The 24952-nt window shown below is 38.0% G+C and overlaps 1 protein-coding gene across 10 annotated transcripts in view; it reads right to left on the bottom strand.

Annotated features, from left to right (window-relative positions):
• Positions 1-24952, bottom strand: part of PTPRD (protein tyrosine phosphatase receptor type D) — a 2000866-nt gene that overhangs the window by 99994 nt on the left and 1875920 nt on the right. For all 10 annotated transcript variants that reach the window (XM_029201877.1, XM_029201881.1, XM_029201880.1 and 7 more), the window contains one exon: positions 12842-12939. In XM_029201877.1, the coding sequence (XP_029057710.1) occupies positions 12842-12939 (98 nt within the window). The remainder of the gene's footprint in view (positions 1-12841; positions 12940-24952) is intronic.

Here is a 24952-nt window from a genome sequence, read left to right as displayed (position 1 = left end):
TTTTGAGAATATTTCTATTTACTTACTAGTGTATTTTTATTTAGGGAGTCTACCAGAAAAACATTAGCTGTTATATATAATGTTAGATGAGAAACTGGCTGAGTGACTTCAGCCATGTCTGTCTCTTAACCTCCAGGAAAATGTCATATCTTGAGTAAAACAACAGAGGTAGACTAGACTAGAAGATTTTGAAAATCCTCAAATATAATTCCCAGTGGAAACTTTATGACACTAGATTCAAACTTCTGAAACTTTCGGACAGTGTTCTGTTTCGTTTTTTAAGGTAATGGGAGACTCCTTGAGCTGTGACAGGAAGGATCAATATGGAAGGAATAGAAAAGAAACAAAAAGGGAAATCAATGCCCCGTTGCACAGCAACCTCCACCAACTCCAACGCTCAGGCAGAAACTTTTATTCTCCTCATGTCTCAACTGATGACAAGGAGGTCAATTAATTACCTTGGGGGGGGAGGGGGGGGAGGAGACCAAGTTCTTCTACCATCGCTAATGCAGTACCCTACCTGCTCTTAATACAAGGGAGGAAGCATTTCACTGTTCATTAACTATACTCATTACGGTTTCTCAATCACTTCAGCCATGCCCGCACTCCTGAGTTACAGAACACGGATAGAAGAGATTTGACCTTAGCCTGCAGGGTTGGCGTGGGGCATGACCACAATGAGAAACAAAAAAACCAGAAGGGAAACCTGGCATCAGAACCTCCTCTATATAATATCTACTTTTAATCATGTTTTATAACAATCAGAGAAACAGAATTCTAGGGTTAGGGAGAATCATAAAAGGTCACTCAGTGCGATCATCGATCTGATGCCAAGCTTCTGCCTCATCAATCCAGCTCATTAACTTACAGGCCACTTGACATACTGTTCACTTTAGCAGAAACAAAAGTTGGAGCTAAAACAAACAAAACAGTAACAGTAAACCCTGAAGTGAATGGAAATACATATATGTAGGCAATGCGTTTGTACACTTTGCCGTCTTGAAATAGGGCAAACTTCTGATTGTGAAGTAACAGCTTCTATCTTTTTAATCATTCAGCTCCTATAAAAAATTAAATTGCAGGGGGCTTCCCTGGTGTCGCAGTGGTTGAGAGTCCGCCTGCTGATGCAGGGGACACAGGTTCGTGCCCCGGTCCGGGAAGATCGCACATGCCGCGGAGCGGCTGGGCCCGTGAGCCATGGCCGCTGAGCCTGCGCGTCCAGAGCCTGTGCTCCGCGACGGGAGAGGCCACAACAGTGAGAGGCCCGCGTACCGCAAAAAAAAAAAAAAAAAAAAAATTGCAGAAACTTAGAAGATTTTGCATATATGGAAGAATGTTTTAAAAATCTTAAGGGTAAATGTCACTTTACATCATTTTAATAGACTTATGAAACTTAATTTACTGTAGTGAACAAGTTTCCCTTTCATCGTGGGTTTTATCTAAATGAAGCTGGAATTGAACTGGTGATAGACGAAGAAGAGAACATTTTGCTAGCATATTTCTTCACTTTTTTTTTTTTTTTTTAATCTTCAGGATTTAAGAAGTAAGTAGACTCTTCTGCAGTTTAAAATGTCAAGACAAGCAGCAATACCTACTATGTTCTCTGAGAGTTAAGACTGGGTCTTTCTTTATACCTTCCAATCCTTCAAACATTCCTTTCTGCTCCCTCTCTTCACTTTAATTGCCTAGTGAACTGGTCAAGATTGGAAGACAAATGCAGTCACTACTATATGGGAAAAGTTACAGAGTCAAGTTCGTCAGTTGATGATTTCTAGTCCAACTTACTGGATATAGCATTCTCTGTTCAACAAGGTTCGAGTTGGAGTGCTAGCTCTGCATTTTCAGGGATAAACGATAACTGTTCATCTTCAAACTTTCTAATTTTTAATAAAATAGAAATAAGAACACAAAGAGGAAGGCTGGTATGAGGTTTCTTATCCAAAGCAAACCAAGTCCTTTTGTGTTGTTGTTGTTCAAAGACTGTCCATGATATTGAAAAACAAAAATAATTATACCAATCAGAAATATGGGCCAATGTGCCTTATTTTGGATCAGAAAAAACAAGTAGTTTAATAGAAAGTGACATATAATTTGTTTCATTTTAAGACCATAATGAAAACTGCTGTGGAAGGAAATCAACCAGCAGAGGGAACTATTTATTGTGGTCCGTATATCACCCCGCCACCAAGCCATGTAGGTTCATTTCCAAGCTCTGCCACTTACTAGCTATGTGACAAGTTAGACAGGGTATTTAACTTTCCTGTAGTTCAGGTCAGTACCCTCTTCTGTAACATGGGACTACTAATAGTACCTATGTGGAAAGACTGAATGAGTTAATATATGTAATGTATTGTGAAGAGTGATGTAGTAACTGCTACACAAATGTTATCATTATCCTTGAAAGCACTTTTTAGACAGTGAAGCCCTATAGAAAGGCTAGATAATATTATCATAATATTAAAATGTTGTGCAGCTTAATACCATGGAAGAAGGTATAAAGAAATATTCTGCAAAACTGGCAGTGGGGTGGGGGGTTGGGGGACAGGGAGAGGGGGAGAGTGAGAGAGAGGAGGGAGGGGAGGGTGAAGAGAAGAGAAAAGAAAGAATGAACTAACTCAGGGATCTCCATGAGCTGGAGTTTGGACGACTGATAAATACCCACCATTAAGGAGACTTACGCAGCAACTGAGAAATAATGCAGTTCTCATTATGCTGTATACATGAACTTGTCAGTTAAAAGCCAAATATTCCAATTGCCGCATCTGTGATGACTAAAAGACTAATGTTTCCCAAGGCATTGCTAAATCCACAGGTTCATGTTCATGTAATGTCTTAATACTTTTATCACTCTCCAACATGGTGCTGTGCTCCACAACTGTTTTTCAAATAGAACGACAACCTGTTCAACCACAGTAGAAAAACCATGGCGAATAATAGTGCCACTACCATTTAGAGAAAGAAAGAAAGAGAGAGAAAAAGAGTGAGAAAGAGAGAGAGAGAAAGAAAGGACATCCCTTGCTCCAATCCTTTCCTGCAGCATTGTTAAAATTCTACCCAAAAGCTATACTCAAAAGTGATATAAACCCAGATGCACTTATTTTTTTCCCGGGGCGTTTGCAGCTTTAGGATCAGAGGCAGGAAATCATTCCCATGACTTGAGCATACTTTTGAGATCACCTGGTGCAGACACCTCAGCATGTTGGCATCCACCTCACCTCTCCACAGCAGCACCCTGACATTGCAGTGACAGGTACCGAACACATCGGGGTCCCCCGAATAAGTCAGGCCTCTTCTCATGTCCATGACTCTGCATGTGCATCTCCCTCGGCCTGAGGTCTTCCTTTTCTAGCAAACTTCAGTGACTTTTCAACTCAGATGCTCTCGGGAAAGCCTCACCTCCGTACCTGCCCCTTCCTAAGCTCCCTTCTCCCAGCACCACCCACCATGTTTTATGATTACTGGTTCCTTTTCTGTTTTTCCTAGGAGACTATGGACTCATCCATGGCAAAGCTTATTTCTTGATCATTTTTTATTTTGCAGTAATGTTTGTCAAATAGACAAAGGCATTCAAACTGCTCCTTTTATAAAGAAGGAAACTGAGATGGGGGAGTTAAACAGCTTGTCTAGTGGCATTCAAATTCATGGCAGAGACAGTAGGACAGGTTCTACTCATCAGTGAAATTGAATCTTTCTGGATACTTAATGTGGATTTAATTTCCAGAAATTCCATTACGTATGAAATGTGAAAAGAACTTTGCAGACATCATAGCCATGCTCTGTCTTCATCTCCGCTCACCTTCTCCTAATTGCTTTCATAGAGCTTCTTTTTGGCAGAAGAAGGGAATATTATAGCAGATAAAATGAGCAGTGAAACAAATTCAGTGCTGTTAAGTGACTAATAGGTAGGTCGTGAGTATTAAAGTTCACAACATCGTGGGCCACTTCTGTTTACTTCATGCTTGCTTCGTAAAGAAGCATAAAGGCAAGAGACCAGGTGCCTAACATATATTCATCTTCCTAACAACCTTATGAGTAGATACTAATATTCTAATCTTAAATAAGAGAGAGCCAAGGCCACCAGAGGTGCAGTAACTGGTTCAGGGTCAAGCAGCACAGCTACTAATTGGCAGAGTCAAAATATGAACATTGTTTTCCCTGACTTCAAAGCTCGCTCCCGCATCTGCTATTGTAACCCTCTAAGTGCACACTTATCACTCTGGCCCTAAAACCCCAACTTCATTTTAAAATCAAAACAAAACTCAAAAAGTGGTCTCTTTTTTAGTTCTTGCTATCGTCTCTTTGAAGTTGAAAGCTTGCTTTGGAACTAGAGACACTTCAGGATTAATTGTTTCCTGAGAGCCTTGGGCTCCACATGGGAGCAGGTGGAAAGACAATTTGGACAATGTCCAGTGATGGTTAAGGGCCAATTAGTTATGGCAAACTTGTGTGAGAACAAGGATTGAGAAACAGAAAACTAAAGTTACATGAGATTCCCCCAAGATGCCGCTTTGCCTCCTGGAAGAAAAAATAAAAAGCTCAAGTATTAAAGATATGGAGTTTAACCTTGGCAAGGAAAATGTTTGAGGTTTTTAAAAAGTGGGTCTAAGAACATTAAAGAAGCCCAAATAAAAATAAGCTTTGAAACTTGAGAATTTGATTGCAGTTTGAGTTCTCACAGCTACAGAAGTGCAGAAAGAATAAACGACTGTAAACACACACACACCCTGGTTTTGGATGTAACATTACTTCTAAGGTGAGCTGCTGTGTCTTTGTGTGCTGCTAGATTTGTTTACAAGATGCAGAATGGCAGCCAGCCGGGAATGGACTCTCTGTGCCTTTATATCTTACTTGATGAGGCCGGCCTTAGCTACGAACAAAGAAAGCATCTTCTCAGACTGCCAGCTGGCAGGCCCATCTTTACTCGTACTGGGAGTTTAATCAGTAGGTACGTTTGAGTTAAATCTGAGAGGGGTCTGCATTAAAATGCATTCACTTCTGTACTGTCCAAAGATAATGACAGTCTATTTTCTGAGAGAAACAGGTCTGAAAATAAGGCTTCAGCTGCTGATAAATCAGGTGGGGATGAGAAGAGCAGCTCTTTTTACAGAAAGTCACTGTTCCGTTCACTCCTGTTGTTCCTACTAGCAATTTTGAGCACAACAAAGAGTTTCCGTGAACTGTAAATTTACTTAGAAACCAATCCAGACACACACTTTGGCTAAGCATTTGCTGAAGGCCCAGTGGTGAGCTTGCTGCCACGTGGCCAACAGCATACAGAGAGGCGTAACATCTGGCCAGGAGAAGCTTATGTTCAAACACAGGAAATGAGTAGAATAAAAGAGAGGGCAACCTAGTGCTAATTGTGCTGGTTTAAACTAGCAAGTTTTCTTTTTTCCTTCTTTGACTTTTTTTTGTTGTTGTTGTTGTTTAACTGAGTTCAGCAAAGCCCTGGGGGTCTGACCAATGACAGGGATGGGAAGAGGCCAGGGTTTCATTGATTCAAAGACATTTATTTTGTGCACATTTTCACGTCTCTGAAATGAATGTGCATCTTAAAATTGATGGCATTTATTTGAGGAAATAGTACCTACTCAGACTACTGAGCACTTGTATCAGGGACTCTGCTGAACATTTCATATGTATTCATTTATTTTTAGTTACCTATGAGGTAGGTACTATGATTACTTCCATTTTAGAGATAAAGTAAACTACAGAGAGGTTCAGTTATTTGCTTAAGGTCACACAGCTTGAGCCAAACAGCCTGACTCAAAGGCCTGTGTTCTTAGCCACTGTGCCATACTACCCGCACTGTTAGCTCAGTGAGTACAAGGCCCTGAGTGGCATGCAGAGGGGTTTGGGCCCAATCTGAAGCAGGCCAACTGCCATGTTCTTAAGAAAGTAGATAATGACTCCCCTACTCTCACCCCCATTGCTACAGTATTCAGGATGTTCCACTTTGGAATAGTAAATTTTGCCATTCGTCCCCCCCTGAAGGAAGGAAGTTTAACTTGGTTTATCTAACCCAGGTATGAAAAGGTTGTTACTACTTTTTATTTCATAAAGTCATTCATTTTTTCATCTATTACACAAGCCACCATAATTTGTTCAAAACTAAAAAAAAAAAAAAAAATCTCTTGTAACTCATGTGTCAAAAAATATTTACAAATGGAGGCTTTTCCCTGGTCAATTCTACTCATCAACTCCGCATAAAAGATGAAAATAGATCTCTGTCAGCCACCACTTCCTTACTTCAGAAAGACAGAGGAGCCACTTAGAAGAAAACTTCAGTGCATTGAAAGCTAGCCAAAAAGTCAGAGGGGTGTGCGTGTGTGTGTGTTTGGTTTCTTGTTTGCATCTCTGTGAGGCTCTAATGCATGTCCATTGTCATGAGTTTACACATAAATTATAAATTAGTTGAAAGCAGATATGACAAGTAATTTTGCCTTATGAATGCTTGGAGGTTTATAAAACATGAGCAACGAAGGCTTTCTGCCTATGAATGCACCCTGGCACACATACGTGGTCCGATACATCGAGAGCCTTTTTCTAGGGAAAATAGAAATGTTTTCTTTTGTGGTCATTGCTTTGATGACAGACAATTTGTCCCTCTGTAGAGAAATATAACGTTTACCACTGGAAATGAAGAAACTGTCTATGGAGAAAAGAAATGTGTCCTTAGCATGTCATAGAAAAACTACTGGTTTTCCCAGTGAAAATCATGCAATGCAAATTGGTTACTATGACATTTTCACAAAAATTTTTAGAATAAGTATTGATCTAGTTGAAGACTTAGGTTTCCGGACTCTATAATCAACACGTAGTAAGTAACAAACAGTAAAATATTTTGGTGTCTAGAGCAGGTGAGTTAAGGTACGGTGTTCTTCCAAGAACAAGAAGGCGTGAATTTGTGGCTTGGTTCAGCCACATACTAGGTGTGTGAGCCTGAGCAAGTCGCTCCTTTCTCAATCTCTTGTTCCCTACCTCTAAGATGAGAAGGTTAAACTACATGATCTCTGAGGTCTGTTCCAGCTCTAAACATTTAAAAATAGGATCGAAGCACTGTTTTTTAATGTCTCTATATATCTTAGCACTGTCTTGATACATGTCATTATTCATGAGGAAGTAATATATCTTTTTCCTTTACCTGTCTCACCAGTATTGTGAAGATTTTAGCTTATTAGACAAAGGTGCCACATACATGCTGTCATTAAAATGGAAAGACAGGGCACTGTTATCTGGAATGTTTCAGATAAGAGGCTCACTATCGACCGTACAGACTGGAGATGTGAGAGTGTTGCCATGAGTACAGGAGGAAACTCTCAGCACACTATGATGCTAAATGTTGGAGACACACGGGGGCTGAGATTAAAGATAAGAGACTTCCCACAGATGGCAGCAAAGACACTGGGACCAGACTTTGTGGTGGGAACAAAATAGGTCAAAGGTATCCTTCTGATAGGCCTTCTGTGAACCACAGCTTCTCGCCCTTCTCCGATTGCAACAACAAAACTGATCCTCAGAGTAGTTGAGTTTTATTTTATTTTATTTATTTAATTGAAGTATAGTTGATTTACAATGTTGTGTTAGTTTTCCTGGTGTACGGCAAAGAATATATATATTCTTTTCCAGATTCCTTTCCATTATAGTTTATTACCAGATACCGGATATAGTAGTAGTTTAAAAAAAATATATATATATATATATATATGTGTGTGTGTGTATATATATATATGTTTAAGATAATACCACTAAAAAGAGCTAGTGATGACAGATTTGAAACTAGATGTTTGATAACTATTCATGTCTAACTGCCAATGGCAGGATGGATTGTGGTCCAAAAAGTAATTTGTAAGTCAGCTGTTAGGAAGCTGGAAGAAAATTTGCTGTTGTAACTATGTTTAAAAGGGGGATTATTTTCTCAACGTAGAAAATAAAGGTATAAAATCTATAATGTACCTGAAGTACATTGTCCACCTGAGAAAATGCTTCTTACTCCTGTTCTTCCGAGTTATACTCTCAGTACTACCTTTTCTTCAGTACCTTTACTGAATCCCAACAGCATTGCCTTAGTACTTAGGATTAGCTTCTAGATGGTCTTCTTAGTATTTTTGGGGGGTGGGGGACAGGGTATATATCTAAGTTTGCATTCTAGACATCCTGGAAATAAAGGTTTCTTATAAGTTTTACATTCCTCTCAGCACTTAGCGTGGTGCTTTTCCACGGCAGTATGGTGGATAATTATTGGTTCCTCCTCCAGCTCAGAAATAACTTTGCTCTCTTCAGTCCAAGGAAGGAACCAGATATATAGGGATGGGCTGTTAGCGGCTATGTCCTAATGTGTGTCTTCACAACCCAATGAGTCAATTGAAGTTTAGAGTTTGTTCTCTGGCATTTGGAATTTGACTGACAAGAAGAATTGTCTCTCTCTTTAGGGGGACTCTACGTAAAAGAAAATATGATCAAAGGATATATTTTCTGTACGTGGGTGGGAGAAACAGAAGAAGCTGGCCTGTACAGGGGAAAGAATAGAGCAGCCCAGAGAAAAACACAAAGATGAGAGTTTCAGAGAGGGTGTTGGAAAATCTCTACAGTCCTCCAGTTTCAGATAACAGTTCTTTTTTAAATTTTTAAAATTTTTTCTTGAAGTATAGTTGGTTTACAATGTTGTGTTAGTTTCTGGTGTACAGCAAAGTGATTCAGTTCCCTCTCTCTCTCTCTATTCTTTTTATAGATTTGTTTCCAATATAGATTATTAAAAGATATTTGAATATAGTTCCCTGTGCTATACAGTAGGACCTTGTTGTTTATCTATTTTATTTATAGTAGTGTGTATCTGTCAATCCTAAGCTTCTAATTTAGGCCCCCCTCCTTCTCCTTCGGTAAGCGTAAGTTTTCTATGTTTGTTTCTGTTCTGTAAATAAATTCATTTGTAACATTTTTTAGATTCCACATATAAGTGATATCAAATGATATTTGTGTTTCTCTGTCTCACTTACTTTAGATAACAGTTCTTGAAGCATACCTGCATGGGTAGCCTTTGGCTCTATATAAATAAATAAATACATTTATAATAGATAATAGATAAAACAAACGACCCTTTATTTTCCATGAAGCAAACTCTAGGGGCTGTGGTTACTTATAGCCAATCTGATATAAATAGGATTCATGTATATGATGTTGATAATGATAATGCTGACTGCGATGCCTGTCAAACGAATCTCATACACAGATATATTTGCCATCTTAGGAAATGGTGAAATGAAGATCAGAGGGTCATGTGTGTGTGTGTGTGTGTGTGTGTGTGTGTGTGTGTGTGATTGGAGGGTGACACACACACACAATATTATTCAACCTTAAAGAAAATTCAGCCATTTGTAACAACATGGATGGACTTTGAGGGCATGGGCATCATGCTAAATGCAATAAGCCAGATAGACAAATACTGTATGACCTCACTTACGTGGAATCTGAAAAAAAAAAAATTGTTTTAGAAATAGAGAACAGATTGGTGGTTGCCAGAGGCATAGGGTGGAGGATGGCAGAAATGAGTGAAGGTGGTCAAAAGCTTCCATTTTACAACTGACCCTTGAGCAATGCAGGAGTTAATACATGTCCAATTTGTAGTTGGCATTTACTATTGAAAAATATCCATGTATAAGTGGACTCGTGCAGTTCAAATCCATGTTGTTCAAGGGTTAACTGTATAAGATAAGTCCTGGGGATGTAATATACAACATGGTGACTATGGTTAACAATAATGTATATTTGAAAGTTGCTAAGAGTAGATCTTAAGAGGTCTCGTCACAAGAAAAAAAATTTGTAGCTATATGAGGTGATAGATTGTAACTAAATTTATTGTGGTAATCATTTTGCAATATACACATATATCAAATCATTATATCATATGACTTAAACTAATACAATGTTAAATTTCAATTATGTCTCAATAAAACTGGGGAAAAAGAAATAAAATGGGCATTTCTAATTGCCATGGCTGAACTACTGAACCAGGATTTCTGAAGTTCGGACCAGGAATTTGGATTTTAATTAGGCTTCCAAATGATCCATATATAGGCATTGGCTAAGAGTTTATTTGGCAAGACCTACACAACTATTATGAATCAGTCTAAACGTTCACCGGCCTGATGTACTGACTTTGACAGTGATGCCGCATTTAAGGAGGACTTTGTTCCCTGCATTCTAGATGCCATCCTCAAATTCTGGACTGAAATTCTAGTAGGACTGGGCAGTCGCATTGCAGAAAATAAAAGCCTGAAGTAATTGTAAAGACCTTCAGGATGCAGTTATACTAATTTCTCAGGTTCCTTCTTCCAGCTGTCATTGAATCCGATGTCTGAGACCAATTTTCTTTACAGTAAAGGAAGTCTCTCACATGATCTAATAATACTGTGCTATAATTTAAACCTACTTCCTCCTATCCTGACCTCAGGATCAGTGCAAACAGGTTTCATGCCTTGAACTTCTGCTTTAGTCTTAGAATCAGAGTAACAAATTTAGCTTTACCCATCTTGAGAGGTCTGAGTAAACATTAATTCATAGTGATTATGCCAAAATAATTACATGTTTGAAAATAATGGCTTGTGTTTGTTTTCTCCATTTTCTTCACTGAAAAATCTATTCAAATTTATATGGAGATAATATGCAAAAAAATTTTTTTTTTCAGTGTGTTGCTTATGGCCTAAAATATTACATAGAGGTCTTTATCATATTATCACAGATGAATACATCACTTAAATATCCCCTTCATGGCTGTTAAGGCACCATAGAGTCAATTCATGCCCAGGGAGCTTTAATCACAGATCATCGTTGTGATAAATGGTAGTCAGTGTGGGCTATCATGTCGACGGCTACTGGGGGAGTTCTTAATGGGAATGCTGCCAGCATGCAGTTCGTAACTACTTTCAAGGAGCACTTCTAATCTAATGGCTAAATGAGTATCATTAGAGTGTCTTTACATGTAGCATTTCTGGAGAAATTCCATATTTAAAGGAGGCCAGTTATTGTAGTCAACGCATACAACTGAGATTGCTTGAATGATGCAAATACTGTCAATGGTATTGACAATTAATAGCTTATTAACAGGTTGAGCTATCAAGTTTTATTTTTTTTGGTGACCCATCATATCACACATAGCGAAACACTAAGCATAACAATAACAACACTCACGATAACAATAAAGAGGAGGTTGGAGGAGTGAAAGATTCTGGTTGGTGAAAACTAACACACTCAACTAAGAGTTTTTATGTTGCCCCAAATGGCGTTCATCACATGCCTTGTTTTCTTTTTAAAACTCAAATTTCAGCCTCAAGCCTCAAACCAGAAACTACAGAAACTATTTTAAAGAATACTGCATAATTTAAAAAGAGTCTTTATGACTAAGAGGAAGAACAGGAAAGAAATAAGCAGCAGCCCATTTAGAAAATAAAGACAATTCACAATCCAATGTGTTTCCTAAAATTGAAAACGTTCTCCTAAATGCTTAGAACAGAATACAGGAAAATGTAACTCAGCCAATGAGCAAACAAACAAAATCTCCTTTGCGTTCTATCAAATATTTGACAAAGATGCTGGAGTGTGTAAATTGCATAAAAGGTTACCAGCTCTTGAAGGTGAAGAAGGTACACGGGGCTACAGATAGGTTTTGCTTAGCCAGCACAATAATTTAAATAATCAAAATTTGCAATGCTTAAAGACTTTAGAAAGTCCATGCAAATATCCAGACTGCCGCAGGCACCACTGCGCCACGTTCTCTTACATGGAGCTTCTTCACATAGTTGATATCCCTCTAGCCACTTGAGGTTAGGGCTCCTCTTACGGTTTTCTAACCGAATATGACAGGGCAAAATGTTAGAGCTGCTAGGGACTGAGAGGTACCTAGTCCATCAGCCTCATTTCAGGTTGATAAAACAGAAACCAAAGGATGTAACAAGGATGTGTTTTAAGACTCCCGTTAAGTAAATTCGAAACTCTTTATGGTAGAATTTGAACTGTTCCAGACAGTTTTGTTATTTGGCACAATTAGAAGACTTTAGTTGGACATGTTAATCTTACGCTAAGTTAAACTTGATCTAAAAGATAAATGATCATTTAGTTATGAATAATCCATGGACTGGTTTCACGGTGGGTCCCGGTTTCTGGGAAATACCATAAATATCCAGTTTTACGACTTTCTGCTTGATAAATGCCACAATATCCAAATACCCAGACATATACAACAATTTTTTATTCATTTTCATCAAGGATTCACACAAAACCTTTAAGCATTCTGAAAATTTAAGATACCATTAAGTTCACCATTGCTTCAAAAACAGGCAGCTTTCTGCGAACATATTACTATCTTAATATTAGCCCTAATATTATTTAGACTGAATGGTAAAATCATGTGTATGTACTTAATAATTACAGTTTTCAGGCCATGTAAAACTGAAAAAGAGTACTGGGAAATCTGCTTATTCCGTGTAATTTCTTTTTCAGTGAGCCTTCTGACCGTAAATCAGTGTATTTGGCACCCCTTTAGTATACTGGGAACCTTATACATTCAGTATAGTCTATGAACTTGAAATCAGCGAAGATAAATCAACCTCATTAAGTAACACCAAACGCATATAAATAATTCAACACCTTTCAGAGTACAACTACTACATTAATTGTACAGATACTTTTAAGTTGGCTATTTGTTATAAACTTTTATATCAGATGCTGAGTCATATTTAAAGGAAAAAGAACTGATGAAGTTCTTTTTCATCAAAAAGAACAAAGGTCAAAAAGAAGAGGGGGGCAATTCTTGAGAATACTGTCAAGTATAAACACACTTAATTACCTCATATTCCTGGGAAAACTTCAAGTTGTCATTTGCTTTTAACCTTTCAATGTGATCTGCGAGTTCCAAGATAGGTATTGGAGGATGGCTAGCCATACCTATTAAAAGGAAAGAATAAAGACATTTGAAAACGAATGAAGCTAACTATTCCAAAATATAGAGAATACTATAGTTAGAAATGGCCTGAAAATATGTGAGTAGTAAAGATGTTTAATGTGAGGAAGCAGGCAGATCGTTTGGTTACTCAAAGCAGGACATGCTCTGGAAGGATGAATTTTGTAGCCAAATGAAAAGCTACCAAGCATAATCCCCAAACTAACACTCCTAGTGTGAAAGAAAGCGTTATTGTGCTATGAATCAATGCAGTTAGCTCGTGGAGAAAACTGACAGTCAGGCTTGATGTCAACTTCTGCTTTGAGTAATGACTGTTATGTCATTTCAAACTCCTTCTCCTGCACTGTGTGAAATGGAAACTGTGTGGAATTAAATGGTGTAAAGTGAACTAAGAAAACATACTGAGAAAGCCCTAAAAGGAAAAGCGTAATAGCTTGATAGGAAACATAAAGTGACTTATGCATAATCAAGGAAAACTAACTTGAAGAATGAAGGTTACCAGGGTAACCGGAATCATCTGAACCTGCAAAGGAAATGATGGTGTAAATAAAATAAAAGAGAATGAATTTGTTAAAAAAAAAAATGAAATGGATAGTCTGATATACTTTTTAAAAGGACTAATAAAAATGCTGCAGGTTTTTACAGGATCCACTATACACTGTGACTAGATTAAGATCGCTTTAATATTTCACAAACCTGTAGGTGAGTGACATTCACATGCATACATGGACACAAAGAAGGACATGCACCACAGCTCACAGACAATAATCACTGATGACAAAATCAGACACCAAACTGAGTTTCAAAAATGTTTTCACTCGTAGCAGATTGTAGAGATTGGGTTGCAGCCTTCTCCTGGACATTTATTGATGGCCACACTGACAGCTTTGTGGTATTTTGCCCCAAGCCCCCGTTATTTAACCCCCAGCAAACCTACAATCCACTTCAGGTGTAAACATCTTTGTCCACTAATGGGAAATGAATGCAGGAAAGGGAGCAAATGGTGAAAGGATGAAGAGGAAAAAGAAGGTAGAAAAAGAAAGAAAGCAGTGACGGTGGGTGATACCTCTTAGTTCAGTCTGCCAGCTGAAGGTATGTTAGATTCATAGGTTCTGGTAAAAATAATCCACCAATTTTGGTGATTCCTGTGCTGTACAATGGTTTCTCACTTTTCATGTGATTTACATGTTACTTCTTCTGATTAATTTTTCAAGAGCACCATGAGAGAGCACTGCTGACTCATGTCTTAAAGATGCAGATTCCAGCTGACTAGAAAAACGTGAACTAGCATGCCCCCAGGGAAGCCTCTGACGTAGAAAAAGAATGAGGGAGGGGCTCAAACTGGAAGCCATGTTGACACTCTGCCGTCCCTGGGACTCTTTGGAGGGTCTCGGGCTGTGGTATGGTGACCACTAAGTCAACACAATGTGTAATTACTTTATGGGTATTTTAGATATTGTGCTGTTATTGAAAGCCACCCAGTGAGTTCCTTTGTCTCAAATGCTGAATTATCAATGGTTTGGTAAGTCAGGTAAAAAACTATTTTGCTTCTTCCAATCATTTTAGCACTGTGCTGTGATAGGTGGTATTTTAGTGTTCATGGCTATGAAAGTCTGTTTTCAGCCAGCTAAAATCTTAATGGAAGATCCAATGAAAATGAGTCGCCTTGGAAGTAGAAACTCTTTGTTGCTGATATAATTATGCATTTGGACATAAATGTTGGAACCCATTTCTGAAACTTTTCCCTATAGATGGTAGAATTGAACTCATTTACATGTTGTGGAAGGAGAGGGTGGGCGACGGTGGTCTAATAATTAAAGTGATCTTATCCAGATGAGGCGCCCCCAATGACAAGAGTGGAAATGCAAAGGCACAAGAGACTCTAGGTTTATCTGGAAATGGAATGATGTGGACATCCATTACAGTGCTTTAACAGAGAAAATAATAGAGACAAAGATGGTTAGACCTTTTCGAGCGAATCGTGGGAGAGAGTTATTATCATATATGGACTGAGTGGTGGTTTGGCTAGAGAGGGAGGACACAGAGCCAATCAGGGAGGCGTAGGGGACTGAATTACTGCTCAAAGCTGCAAAAAGTAAAGCCAGTTGGAGATGGGAAAAGTATTAGTATAACAGCAGTAGAAGACTGTCATAATCAACCAAAGACGCGATCAGCATATTTACTTCTGGCATGCACTGGCACATGGTCTGGAAGTATTACTTTGGAAGCTAATGACAGAGAAATCCAAGCAAACCTGCACTGATCCATTACATTCTAATTCAGGATATGTATATATCACATGCAACGATATCCTGGCGTTCAAGAATCATTATGTGAGACTTGACAGTATCGCACTGACGTTCTAGGACAAGTAAAAATGGCAGAATGGATGTTTCACAGAAAGGGGAGGAAAGCTTTGTGGGAATCTGATGGTTCAGGAGAAGAAATCATGGACTAGTATACTGAATATGAGTTCTACTTCTGGGTCTGCCATCTACTAACAGGGACAAACTTCTTGTTATCAAGCACGTCAGTTTCTTCTTCTGTGAAATAAAAATGTGGGGCTAGATAAATTCTGGAGTCACTTCTTTATAACTCATTTCTTCCTCAAGTAGATAGGATGTCTGAGCAGAGAAGGGTCTTGTGGATGTAGTTCATATGTAAAGGTTCTAAAAGTAACTATCTTTTCTTTGAGGGGTGGGGAGCATTTACATTCTACAAAACAGAAAATATATGCAGTTGAATTGTCAACTTTTTGAATTCAGTTTAATACAGTTTTCTTTAGCTAACCAAATTATGATCTTACATCATGTATTCAAAACGAATAACTGTCAACATAAAAATTATGCTGAAGAATAAACGTGGGGTGAAACTCCTCCAACATGAAACTCTTATTTATTTACTTATTCCTTTTCATTATTTTGTTTTATTTTATTTTTTATTGAAGTGTAGTTGATTTACAGTGTTCTGTTAGTTTCTGGTATATAGCAAAATGATTCAGTTATACATACACATATTCTTTTTCATGTTATTTTCCATTATGGTTTATTACAAGATATTGACTGTAATTCCCTGTGCTATACAGTAGAACCTTGTTGTTTATTTATTTTATATACAGCAGTTTGTGTCTGCTAATCCCAAACTCCTAATTTACCCCTCCCCCCATCTTTTCCCCTTTGGTAAACTTAAGTTTGTTTTCTATGTCTATGAGTCTGTTTCTCTTTTGTAAAGAAGTTAATTAGTATCATATTTTAGATTCCACATGTAAGTGATATGTAAGTGATATGATAGTTGTCTTTCTCTGACTTACTTCACTCAGTATGACAATCTCTAGGTCCATCCATGTTGCTGCAAATGGCATTATTTCATTCTTTTTTATGGCTGAGTAGTATTCTATTGTATATATATACAACATCTTCTTTATCCATTCATCTTCTGATGGACACTTAGGTTGCTTCCGTGTCTTGGCTATTGTAAATAGTGCCGCTATGAACACTGGGGTGCATGTGTCTTTTCAAATTAGAGTTTTCTCAGGGTATATGCCCAGGAGTGGCATTCCTGGATCATAGGGTAACTCTATTTTTAGTTTTTTTTTTTAAGGAACCTCCGTACTCTTATCCATAGTGGCTGCACCAATTTACATTCCCACCAACAGTGTGGGAGGATTCCCTTTTCTCCACATCTTCTCCAGCATTTATTATTTAACATGAAACTCTAGGTCGTATCAGAAAATAATCACCAAGGGTCTGTTGCAAAATAGTGTTATACAATTCTCCCCAAACTTCTCCATTGTCCAACGTGGGAAAAAAAATTTACAGGATATAATCAAGCATGCTAGAATCTGAATAAAAAAGCAGACACTAAGAAAACTATGAATTTGACCTCACTGTGGTCTCTTTTCAATCTTTTGTCTGGCAAGCTGGCTTTGCTCACAGTCTGTGAATCAACGTTTTATTACAACAGTGTTTTCACAATAGCGCAATTTGAGGTGTTTTAAAATTCCTTCTTCCCAGGCTGCACACCTGACCAATTAACTCAGAATAGCTGGGTATGGGAGCCAGACATTGATATTTTTAAAGTTCCCCGGTTGATATTTTTAAAGTTCCCCGGTAATGAGTCTCAGTCCTTTGGGAATTTCTGATGGGGGCAGGGGGCTTTAACTTTATTTTTTTCGTTCAAGAGTCAGAGTTTATGAGAATGAGATCAGCTTTCTCCTGGTGATACCCTTGAACCTGCTCTAAGTCTCCATTAGCGAGCTTTAGTGCTTTAGCTATTATTAACAAGAACCTGAAGTGCAGCTCACAGCTGATGAGGGCTTGCCAGGGTCACAACCTCATCAGTTCAAAGCTACAAATGCACAACATAAATGTATTTTAAAGGCACACGTTGCATCTGAGCAGAGTTTTCATTCTGAAGCTATGATACCACAATATACACTGTCAACATGGAAAATGACAGAGGTAGTCACTGAAATCTGCCTTAGGTTGGAGGAGAAAACATGATGGCTACTTTTTTTTTTTTTTTTTGCGGTACCCGGGCCTCTCACTGTTGTGGCCTCTCCCGTTGCGGAGCACAGGCTCCGGTCGTGCAGGCTCAGCGGCCATGGCTCACGGGCCCAGCCGCTCCGTGGCACGTGGGATCCTCCCGGACCGGGGCACGAACCCGCGTCCCCTGCATCGGCAGGCGGACTCTCAACCACTGCACCACCAGGGAAGCCCGATGGCTACTTTTAACAGGGTAAATATTTGTGACGGTAACTGCATGGTGGCTTCCTTATAAGATGTAAAACTTTAAAATCGTGGCATTGTAAGCTGAGAGGTGCCTTAGAGATTACTTAGTCCAGCATTTTCATTTTATACAAGAGGGCTCTGAAGTCTAGAAAAGTTAAGTGACCTGTATATTTTAGCCTATCTAGTCAACAACAAAATCTTAAGCGGTTTTGGCATCTTTACTGTTTTATTTCTAGGATGGAAGTTACGATCTCTTAAAGCAGGTGTCAAGGTTTCCAGTGGCTCAAGCGGCCAGGTCGGTTAGGTAAATGGTTAAACATAACCAGGTACTGAACAGTAAACACTTTCACAAGTAATGTACTCCTCCCCATTTCTGTGCAACAAGGAGCCTTTTGTGCAACAAGCTGTCTTTCATTTCTCTACTTTCAGTGGCATCTCAGGAAAGAGAAATATTTCTCTATTTTTTAAAAAAGTAATAATAATAAGCTTTAGATGAATGGCAACTGAAGTGTGTCTCAATGTCAGGGCCATCCTTAGGGCTGGTGTAGACTGTGGAGAACTTCTAGAAGGGAGCAAAGCTCTAGCAGATATCTTTCCAGGTAGTACTACAGAGCCAAGAGGGTGAGGCTTCTCAGGCTCTCAACAGCAACTGAAAACCCAGATAATTACGTGACTTTCCTCTGTTTTCACTACTGACTCAAAATTTTGTTGAAATCCAGTAGGGGTCAAAGGAAAGACCTTTGGAGGCCACATTTGGCTAACAAGATTGTGATCTCTGTTTTAGAAGAGCAAAATGTTCCTTTGGTGTGTGAATTAAAATCAAAGAAGGTTGAGAGTGACAGGAAGCATGTTTGTGTCCACAGGCACTGGGAGAGACACTGGCGGGGGCAGGGGAGCGGACAGTGTATACTTCTCGCATGATTCACTCTCTATGGGTTCATCTATCCTCCCCTCCCCTCTCGCATTAATTCCAGTAGTAAGGAAAGTGAAGCTCAGAGGGGTAAAAGGACTTGATCAAGGTCATCATTATCAGTAAAACTATGGCTATGTGGGGAATCTGATCCCAGACCTTGTCAATTCTCATTTAGGGAACTTCTCATTATGCTATGCTGTCTCTTAAATCATTGAACACCCCAGGGAGAGTGGTGCCATGTACATAAATATGGGCTTGTGACACTGTTCGGGCTACTTATTCAGTAACAAAGGAACATAAACTACCCTCAGTTTGAGAAAATGTATCAATAACGTACTAGCTTCATTTAGAAGGTATGCCTGTGTGACTGGTGGGGAACAGGTAAAGGGCACTTATACACACACCTGCATTGTTTAGTCACTTCTTACCAAAACTTTGTGAGCTTCCATGAAAATATTTTGAATGTATACCTTTAGTTCATGTTAAAAACTGCAGTGCTATTCAGCAGAAATTTCTTTTTTAAAAAAACCTAATTTCCCATGTTTTTGCTTTTCAAATGTTCTATTTTACTCGGTCAGTAATCTAACCCACGGTAAGTTTCAAATGACTTTTTTATCTGTAGAGAAATGTTTATCAAATACCTGCCATATTTTTTAACCTTGTATTAAATGCCAACAGGCACTTTACAACTTTATAACAGTTTTGTTAAGTGGAGGTTTTGAGGTCACTAAGAGTGGTGGAACATCTTTTAGATGATTTTTCCTGATAATATTTATGTGTGATAATGCAGTAATACTCTCTTCATGGTTTTCCTTTCCAACAAATTGTGATAAAGCCTGAAGAAAAGGTTGTGGTCATGGAACAGGGAGAAGTTAATTTGTCCATCAAATCAGAAGTATACCTACCTGACTTAATAAATCATAGCAACTTAGTTTATAAAATATTTTTCAGCTTTTAACATAATATGTACTACTTAGCCTAACCTGAATAACTGCAAATACTCTATGTTTACAATGTGCCTCACAAATGAATGGTAAATTAAAGAAAAACGAGAAGATTGATTTGTAAGGTATAATTGCTTGTTGGTACAACAGTGACAGTTTGACTTAATCCATGACTAGGATCATCATTAAGGGAAAGATACTACAAGAGTGCTTCTTCAGGTAAGCACTATATGGCATAATTAAAAATCTTTTTTATGTGGGATTTCTCAAACTGAAGAATTTGAACAAACTATGTTTCTTTATATCAGAAATATACCATTTATATACCGTAGATTCAATGAACCAATGTTTCTGAAATATAAGATAAAAAGAATACATCTGGTGTCCTTAATCTAGACCATATGGCTTAGTTTCCTACGATACAAAATATGAATATAAGGAGATATATGTAAAGATGGATCTTGTTAGCCCTGATCCACTTAATACTACTAATGCATCAGAAGAGATGTCTCAAGAGCTTTCAAAACCACTCAGTTGCTGTGCAGACATTTCTGCTGCTGATACTGCTATTTCTGATACGTTAACTTTTTATGAGTTTGTTTTTGTTTTTCACAGCCCATCAATCTCCTACCATCCATGTATGCTTTAGGGCAAAACATATTAAGGTCATCCACAAAATGAAAATGAGGCTTTTATGTTGTAACATCTGATCATCTATTTTTTAATCTCTTTTCCTAAAAGGTGCAAGTACAAACAGTAGAGCTTTTGTTTTGTTTTGTTTTGTTTTTATAAATTTATTTATTTTTGGCTGTATTGGGTCTTTGTTGCTGCATGCAGGCTTTCTCTAGTGGCAGTGAGCAGGGGTACTCTTCATTGCGGTGCACGGGCTTCTCATTGCAGTGGCTTCTCGTTGTGGAGCATGGGCTCTAGGCACGTGAGCTTCAGTATTTGTGGCATGTGGGCTCAGCAGTTGTGGCTTGCAGGCTCTAGAGCGCAGGCTCAGTAGTTGTGGCACAAGGGCTTAGTTGCTCCGCAGCATGTGGGATCTTCCCGGACCAGGGCTTGAACTCGTGTCCCCTGCACTGGCAGGCGGATTCTTAACCACTGTGCCACCAGGGAAGTCCCTAACAGTAGAGTCTCGTTTTTGTTTGAAAAAAAAAAAAATTTTTTTTTTTGGTGGGGGAAGGGAGGATTCTGAGGAAGGGGTACAGATACTGGGAGAAAGAATTTTGCAGGAAAAGAAAATTCTAAAAACTTTGGACCAACCAAAGTGGGTTGGTCCTTGGGGAGAAGTTTGCAGGCACCAAGAAAGGTGGTGACTAGTGTACCATATGATGCGATTAGTTATATGTTCCTTTACTCCTTTTTTTATACTAGAGAAAAAGCTTATTTCTTTAAGATGCTGAACTTCTAAATTTGCTTTGCTGGAAAAAGTAGAAATCGGAACACACATCAGTCATGTCTTTGGTTTTCTGATAAATCACCATCTTTTGACAGTAGTATATTTATCTTAGTCATTTTGTGCAATTCTAGAGGCCACTGCCCAGAGGGGCTACTCGGTCCGTGAAAGCTTTATACAATACTTCAAAAATATTTGTAATTGTCAGTCTCTATCAAAATGGTAAATGTGCCTGCCCTAGGACTCTGCCATCACACTTCCAGGTGTCTATCATACAGAAATAACAACAAGGTGTGAAAAGATCTGGGCTCAGTGCTGCTCATTACAGTATTATTTGTAAGAGCAAAATACAGGAAGTAACTGAGCATCCATTAATGAGGATTGAGTTCATATATTTTGTGACCTCTGTAGAACAGAATAGCATCAATACTCTCACCTGTTAAAAAGGAGGTAAAACCTAATACAGTAACTTGGAAACAGGTCTATTTTTATGCAGTTAAATGGTAAAACAGGAAATTTCATGTGTATGCATCTGTCTATATACCTGCTATATATTTTATCATTTAAATAACTATATACATATTAAAAATTCTGGAAGGATATGCATGGAGCTCTATATGGTAGATATTTCTGGAGGGTCAAATTGGAGTAGTTATAGGAAATCATTTACTTTTTATTTTAAATATTTCAAAAGAAGAAAAATAAGTGGTGGGATGAAGAGTAATTTTTCTTTTTTAGGTTTTTTTTTTTTTGCCTTTTACAACTTATGAAACTTTTCAAACACACACAAAATGTAAATAATATAATGCACAACTGTATAGCCATAACCTACGTGTAACAATTGTTAACAAGCTTATTTTCTATTTAAAAAATTTTCCTCAATAAACATAATTAAGAAATGTTGATGGGGAGGATTATAAAATGACTTGGAAATTTTTTTAACAGAAAAAAAGAAAAGTTTCTTCCCAACAAAAAGAGTTCACTTTTGTTCAACATGTAACTCATCTCTCAGCCATCCTAACACATACCCAGTTCCCACTGTCTACAAAAATGTGTAAGGCTTAACAGAAGCTTCACTAAAAGCATCTTTTGTAAGTGAATCTTTTCTTCCCTTCCTCCACAGATCTTAAAGGCTTGTAAAACATTGATGAGCAGTTAATAATTCTAGAAAATTCTTCTACTACATCTCCTCTCTCATTTACTCATCTTGTCCATTTTATTCCATTACCCACTTGAGGTGATAAGTCTCACCTTAGCTAAATGATCCCTTCTTATGATCCCTTCTACACCTAGCTCTCGATTTTACATTGCTAAATCACTGGTGACACAGCAATGCTATTTCAACTGACATATTCCACACCAGTTCTGACTGTCCCCACACACCAATAACTGATGACTCAATGTTGTAAACCGTACTCTCCTAAGAGATTAGGTAGTTCAGGTTCTTGCAAATACAACCTGGCTGTATACTGCCATCTGAACCTTAACAGACAGATAAATATATTCGTGGAAAATACCTACAAGCATAGGTACCTGCTTTTAATTGGGAAAGCATGAGCCTTCCTTGTCCTGTTCAGTTGCTTGAATACAGCGTTTCACAAACAGAGGGACTTGATTATCACCCCAGATTTGGTAAGTGTGCTAAAGCAATGTTTCTCTCCACACCCCACAGCCTCACAAAGATGGTTACTGGGAAAAGAACAGATCTCTCCGTCTTCACTTTGTGCCTTAGCTGAGCGGCAAGGGACAAAATTCTCACCTTTTCCTTTCCCTGACCCAGAGACAGATGTGCACTGCAATTAAGGAAAGAATCCTTTGAAGTACTTAATGTCAGAACTGTATTTATATGAAGTTTAAAATGTATGTTTCAGTATCTTTTAAATATGAAGCAGAATTTGGGGAAAAAAAGTCTGACTCTTTAAACCTAGACTCTCCAACAAGAATAAGTAACTTAAAATGTAAACAGATACTTCACTCACAAGGTGAATATTTTTAAAGGAAAGTAGAACTAAGAATCAGTGAACTAAGCAATATGTTTCCTTTACCTTCTGAAAGACCTACTGATTTTCAAGTGATAATGTTAGTTTGACATTTTGTCATCTACAACAGACCCATCAGAAGTGGAAATCAATTTGCTTTCATGAACAAGTTCTGTGCTAGGGGCTGGTTATATAAATCACAGGTTTCTGATTTCATTGAAAATCCTGGATTCTTAATTCCCTACTTATGCACACCATTAAGAAACACTGTCAAATTTTGTAATGTTTGTGGATAATTATATACCCAAAGGTATGATGTATATAAAAGCACATTTCAAAAAGGGAAGGGCAAATGGTTTAAAATCCAAAAAAAATAAGTAAAAATTATTTCCTGTGCAACACCTAAGAAAGGTGCTTTAGAGTAAAAGGATCATTTTATGTCACCATCCAGGAAAGCCCTTGGTTATTCGTGAATCAGGGAGGAAGAAATAGCACAACACAGTTACTTGGTTAACAATCCCAACTTCTGCTCTCATCCTGTTGGCAAGTAACTGAGGAAATTCATAGCCACTGGCTGGAATCCATACTGGCTGAAGAAAACTGTAACGTTTCTAGGAATTTCACATTGACAGCTAGGTACAATTTTCTGTGTACACTGGTCACATTTTCAGGACAGCAGGCCACATCACAGAGCTTGGGAGGCACGTAGACTATTTCAAGAAATCAGGCTTAAGCAGACTGCTTACCTGAGTACAACATAATGCTGCCTCAGTGAACAGATGTGCGAGGATCTTGGGACAATTTCTCCTGTTCTATTCTCTTCCTCTACTAAATCCTCTCTCCTTTTTACTGTTTGCCTACTTTATTCTACTATCCATTTGAGGTGAGAAGTCTAATCTTAGTTAAATGATACCTTCTTATATACCTAGGTCCCCATTTTAATTTGGTAAAGTCATGGGTGATATAAGCAATGACACTTCAGTTGTAACCTTCATTCTCCTTTCCAGTGACTTACATGGAATTTAGCAGGTTCTCTCTATAAATGGATCTCATATTCCCACATACATTGGGGAAATTAGATTCTTTATAGAATTCTTGAACATGGAGGTGTCTTGGTTAAAGGCATTTATATTTCCCTACCTGCAGCCACCAGCACTCTGCTAATAATCCTTTCTACACAGTTGCCATTCATGTGTTTATGCCTGGAAACATTCTCTGATGGTGCTGGGGGTGGTGAGGGATAGCATTCCCACTGGCTCTCTTCTTTTGGGGCTACTATCGCCTTTATACTCAGCCTTTTAAATAAATTCTCATGTGGGAGATTTTTGGCCATGTGAAAATTTTCTTTTACTTTTTATGCTGATGAAGGTACATCTTTTGCTTTTTAAAGAACAAAGCTCATTTGAGATAGAATTTTAAAAAACAACCCACTTCTATGATGACTTGTATAGCCACATTAAAAAATGCCAGGCATTTCTTTTAACTGAATAGTTTCTAGTTACTATGACATATCTACATGTAAGATAAAAAATACGCTAAACACAATAAACTGTGTATTTTCAATTCAAAGCAATTCACTGCAAATGTGTAGTTTAATAAAATCTGTGGTGTACCATACTGTGAATAGAATATCCATTTGACACACAAAAAAACTTTCAAACAATTTGGGGTGCAATACTACCATCAAATTTTAATCAAATAGACTTCTTAGATCAGCTCTTTAATTTTGTCCATTATCATTAGGTATTAAGACAGTGCCACTCAGTTTTATGTTTTTACCTCTCTCTACTCTTTGTTATTTGGCATAAATAAGATTTAGGTGAAAGTGAAATAGAGCTAGCCTTAAATTAACAATACTGTACAAAATGCCCCTCAGCAGGAATAATATTTTTCCTCTGTTGAAGCAGTTAATGTTCTTTAATTTAAGAAACAGACACGTTTTTCTTATCCTCAGTCACTTAGTGTGTCTCCCCAGTAAGAAACCTAAATTGATCAGTGAGATTTAGTTTCGGTAGTATTTTAAAAGATACAG

This window comes from Monodon monoceros, unplaced genomic scaffold (genome assembly GCF_005190385.1).
Source record: "Monodon monoceros isolate NGI ecotype Baffin Bay Population unplaced genomic scaffold, NGI_Narwhal_1 Super_Scaffold_5, whole genome shotgun sequence".
NCBI lineage: Eukaryota > Metazoa > Chordata > Mammalia > Artiodactyla > Monodontidae > Monodon > Monodon monoceros.
Note: the sequence above shows the minus strand (reverse complement) of the source record. Positions and strands in the feature narration are given on the sequence as shown.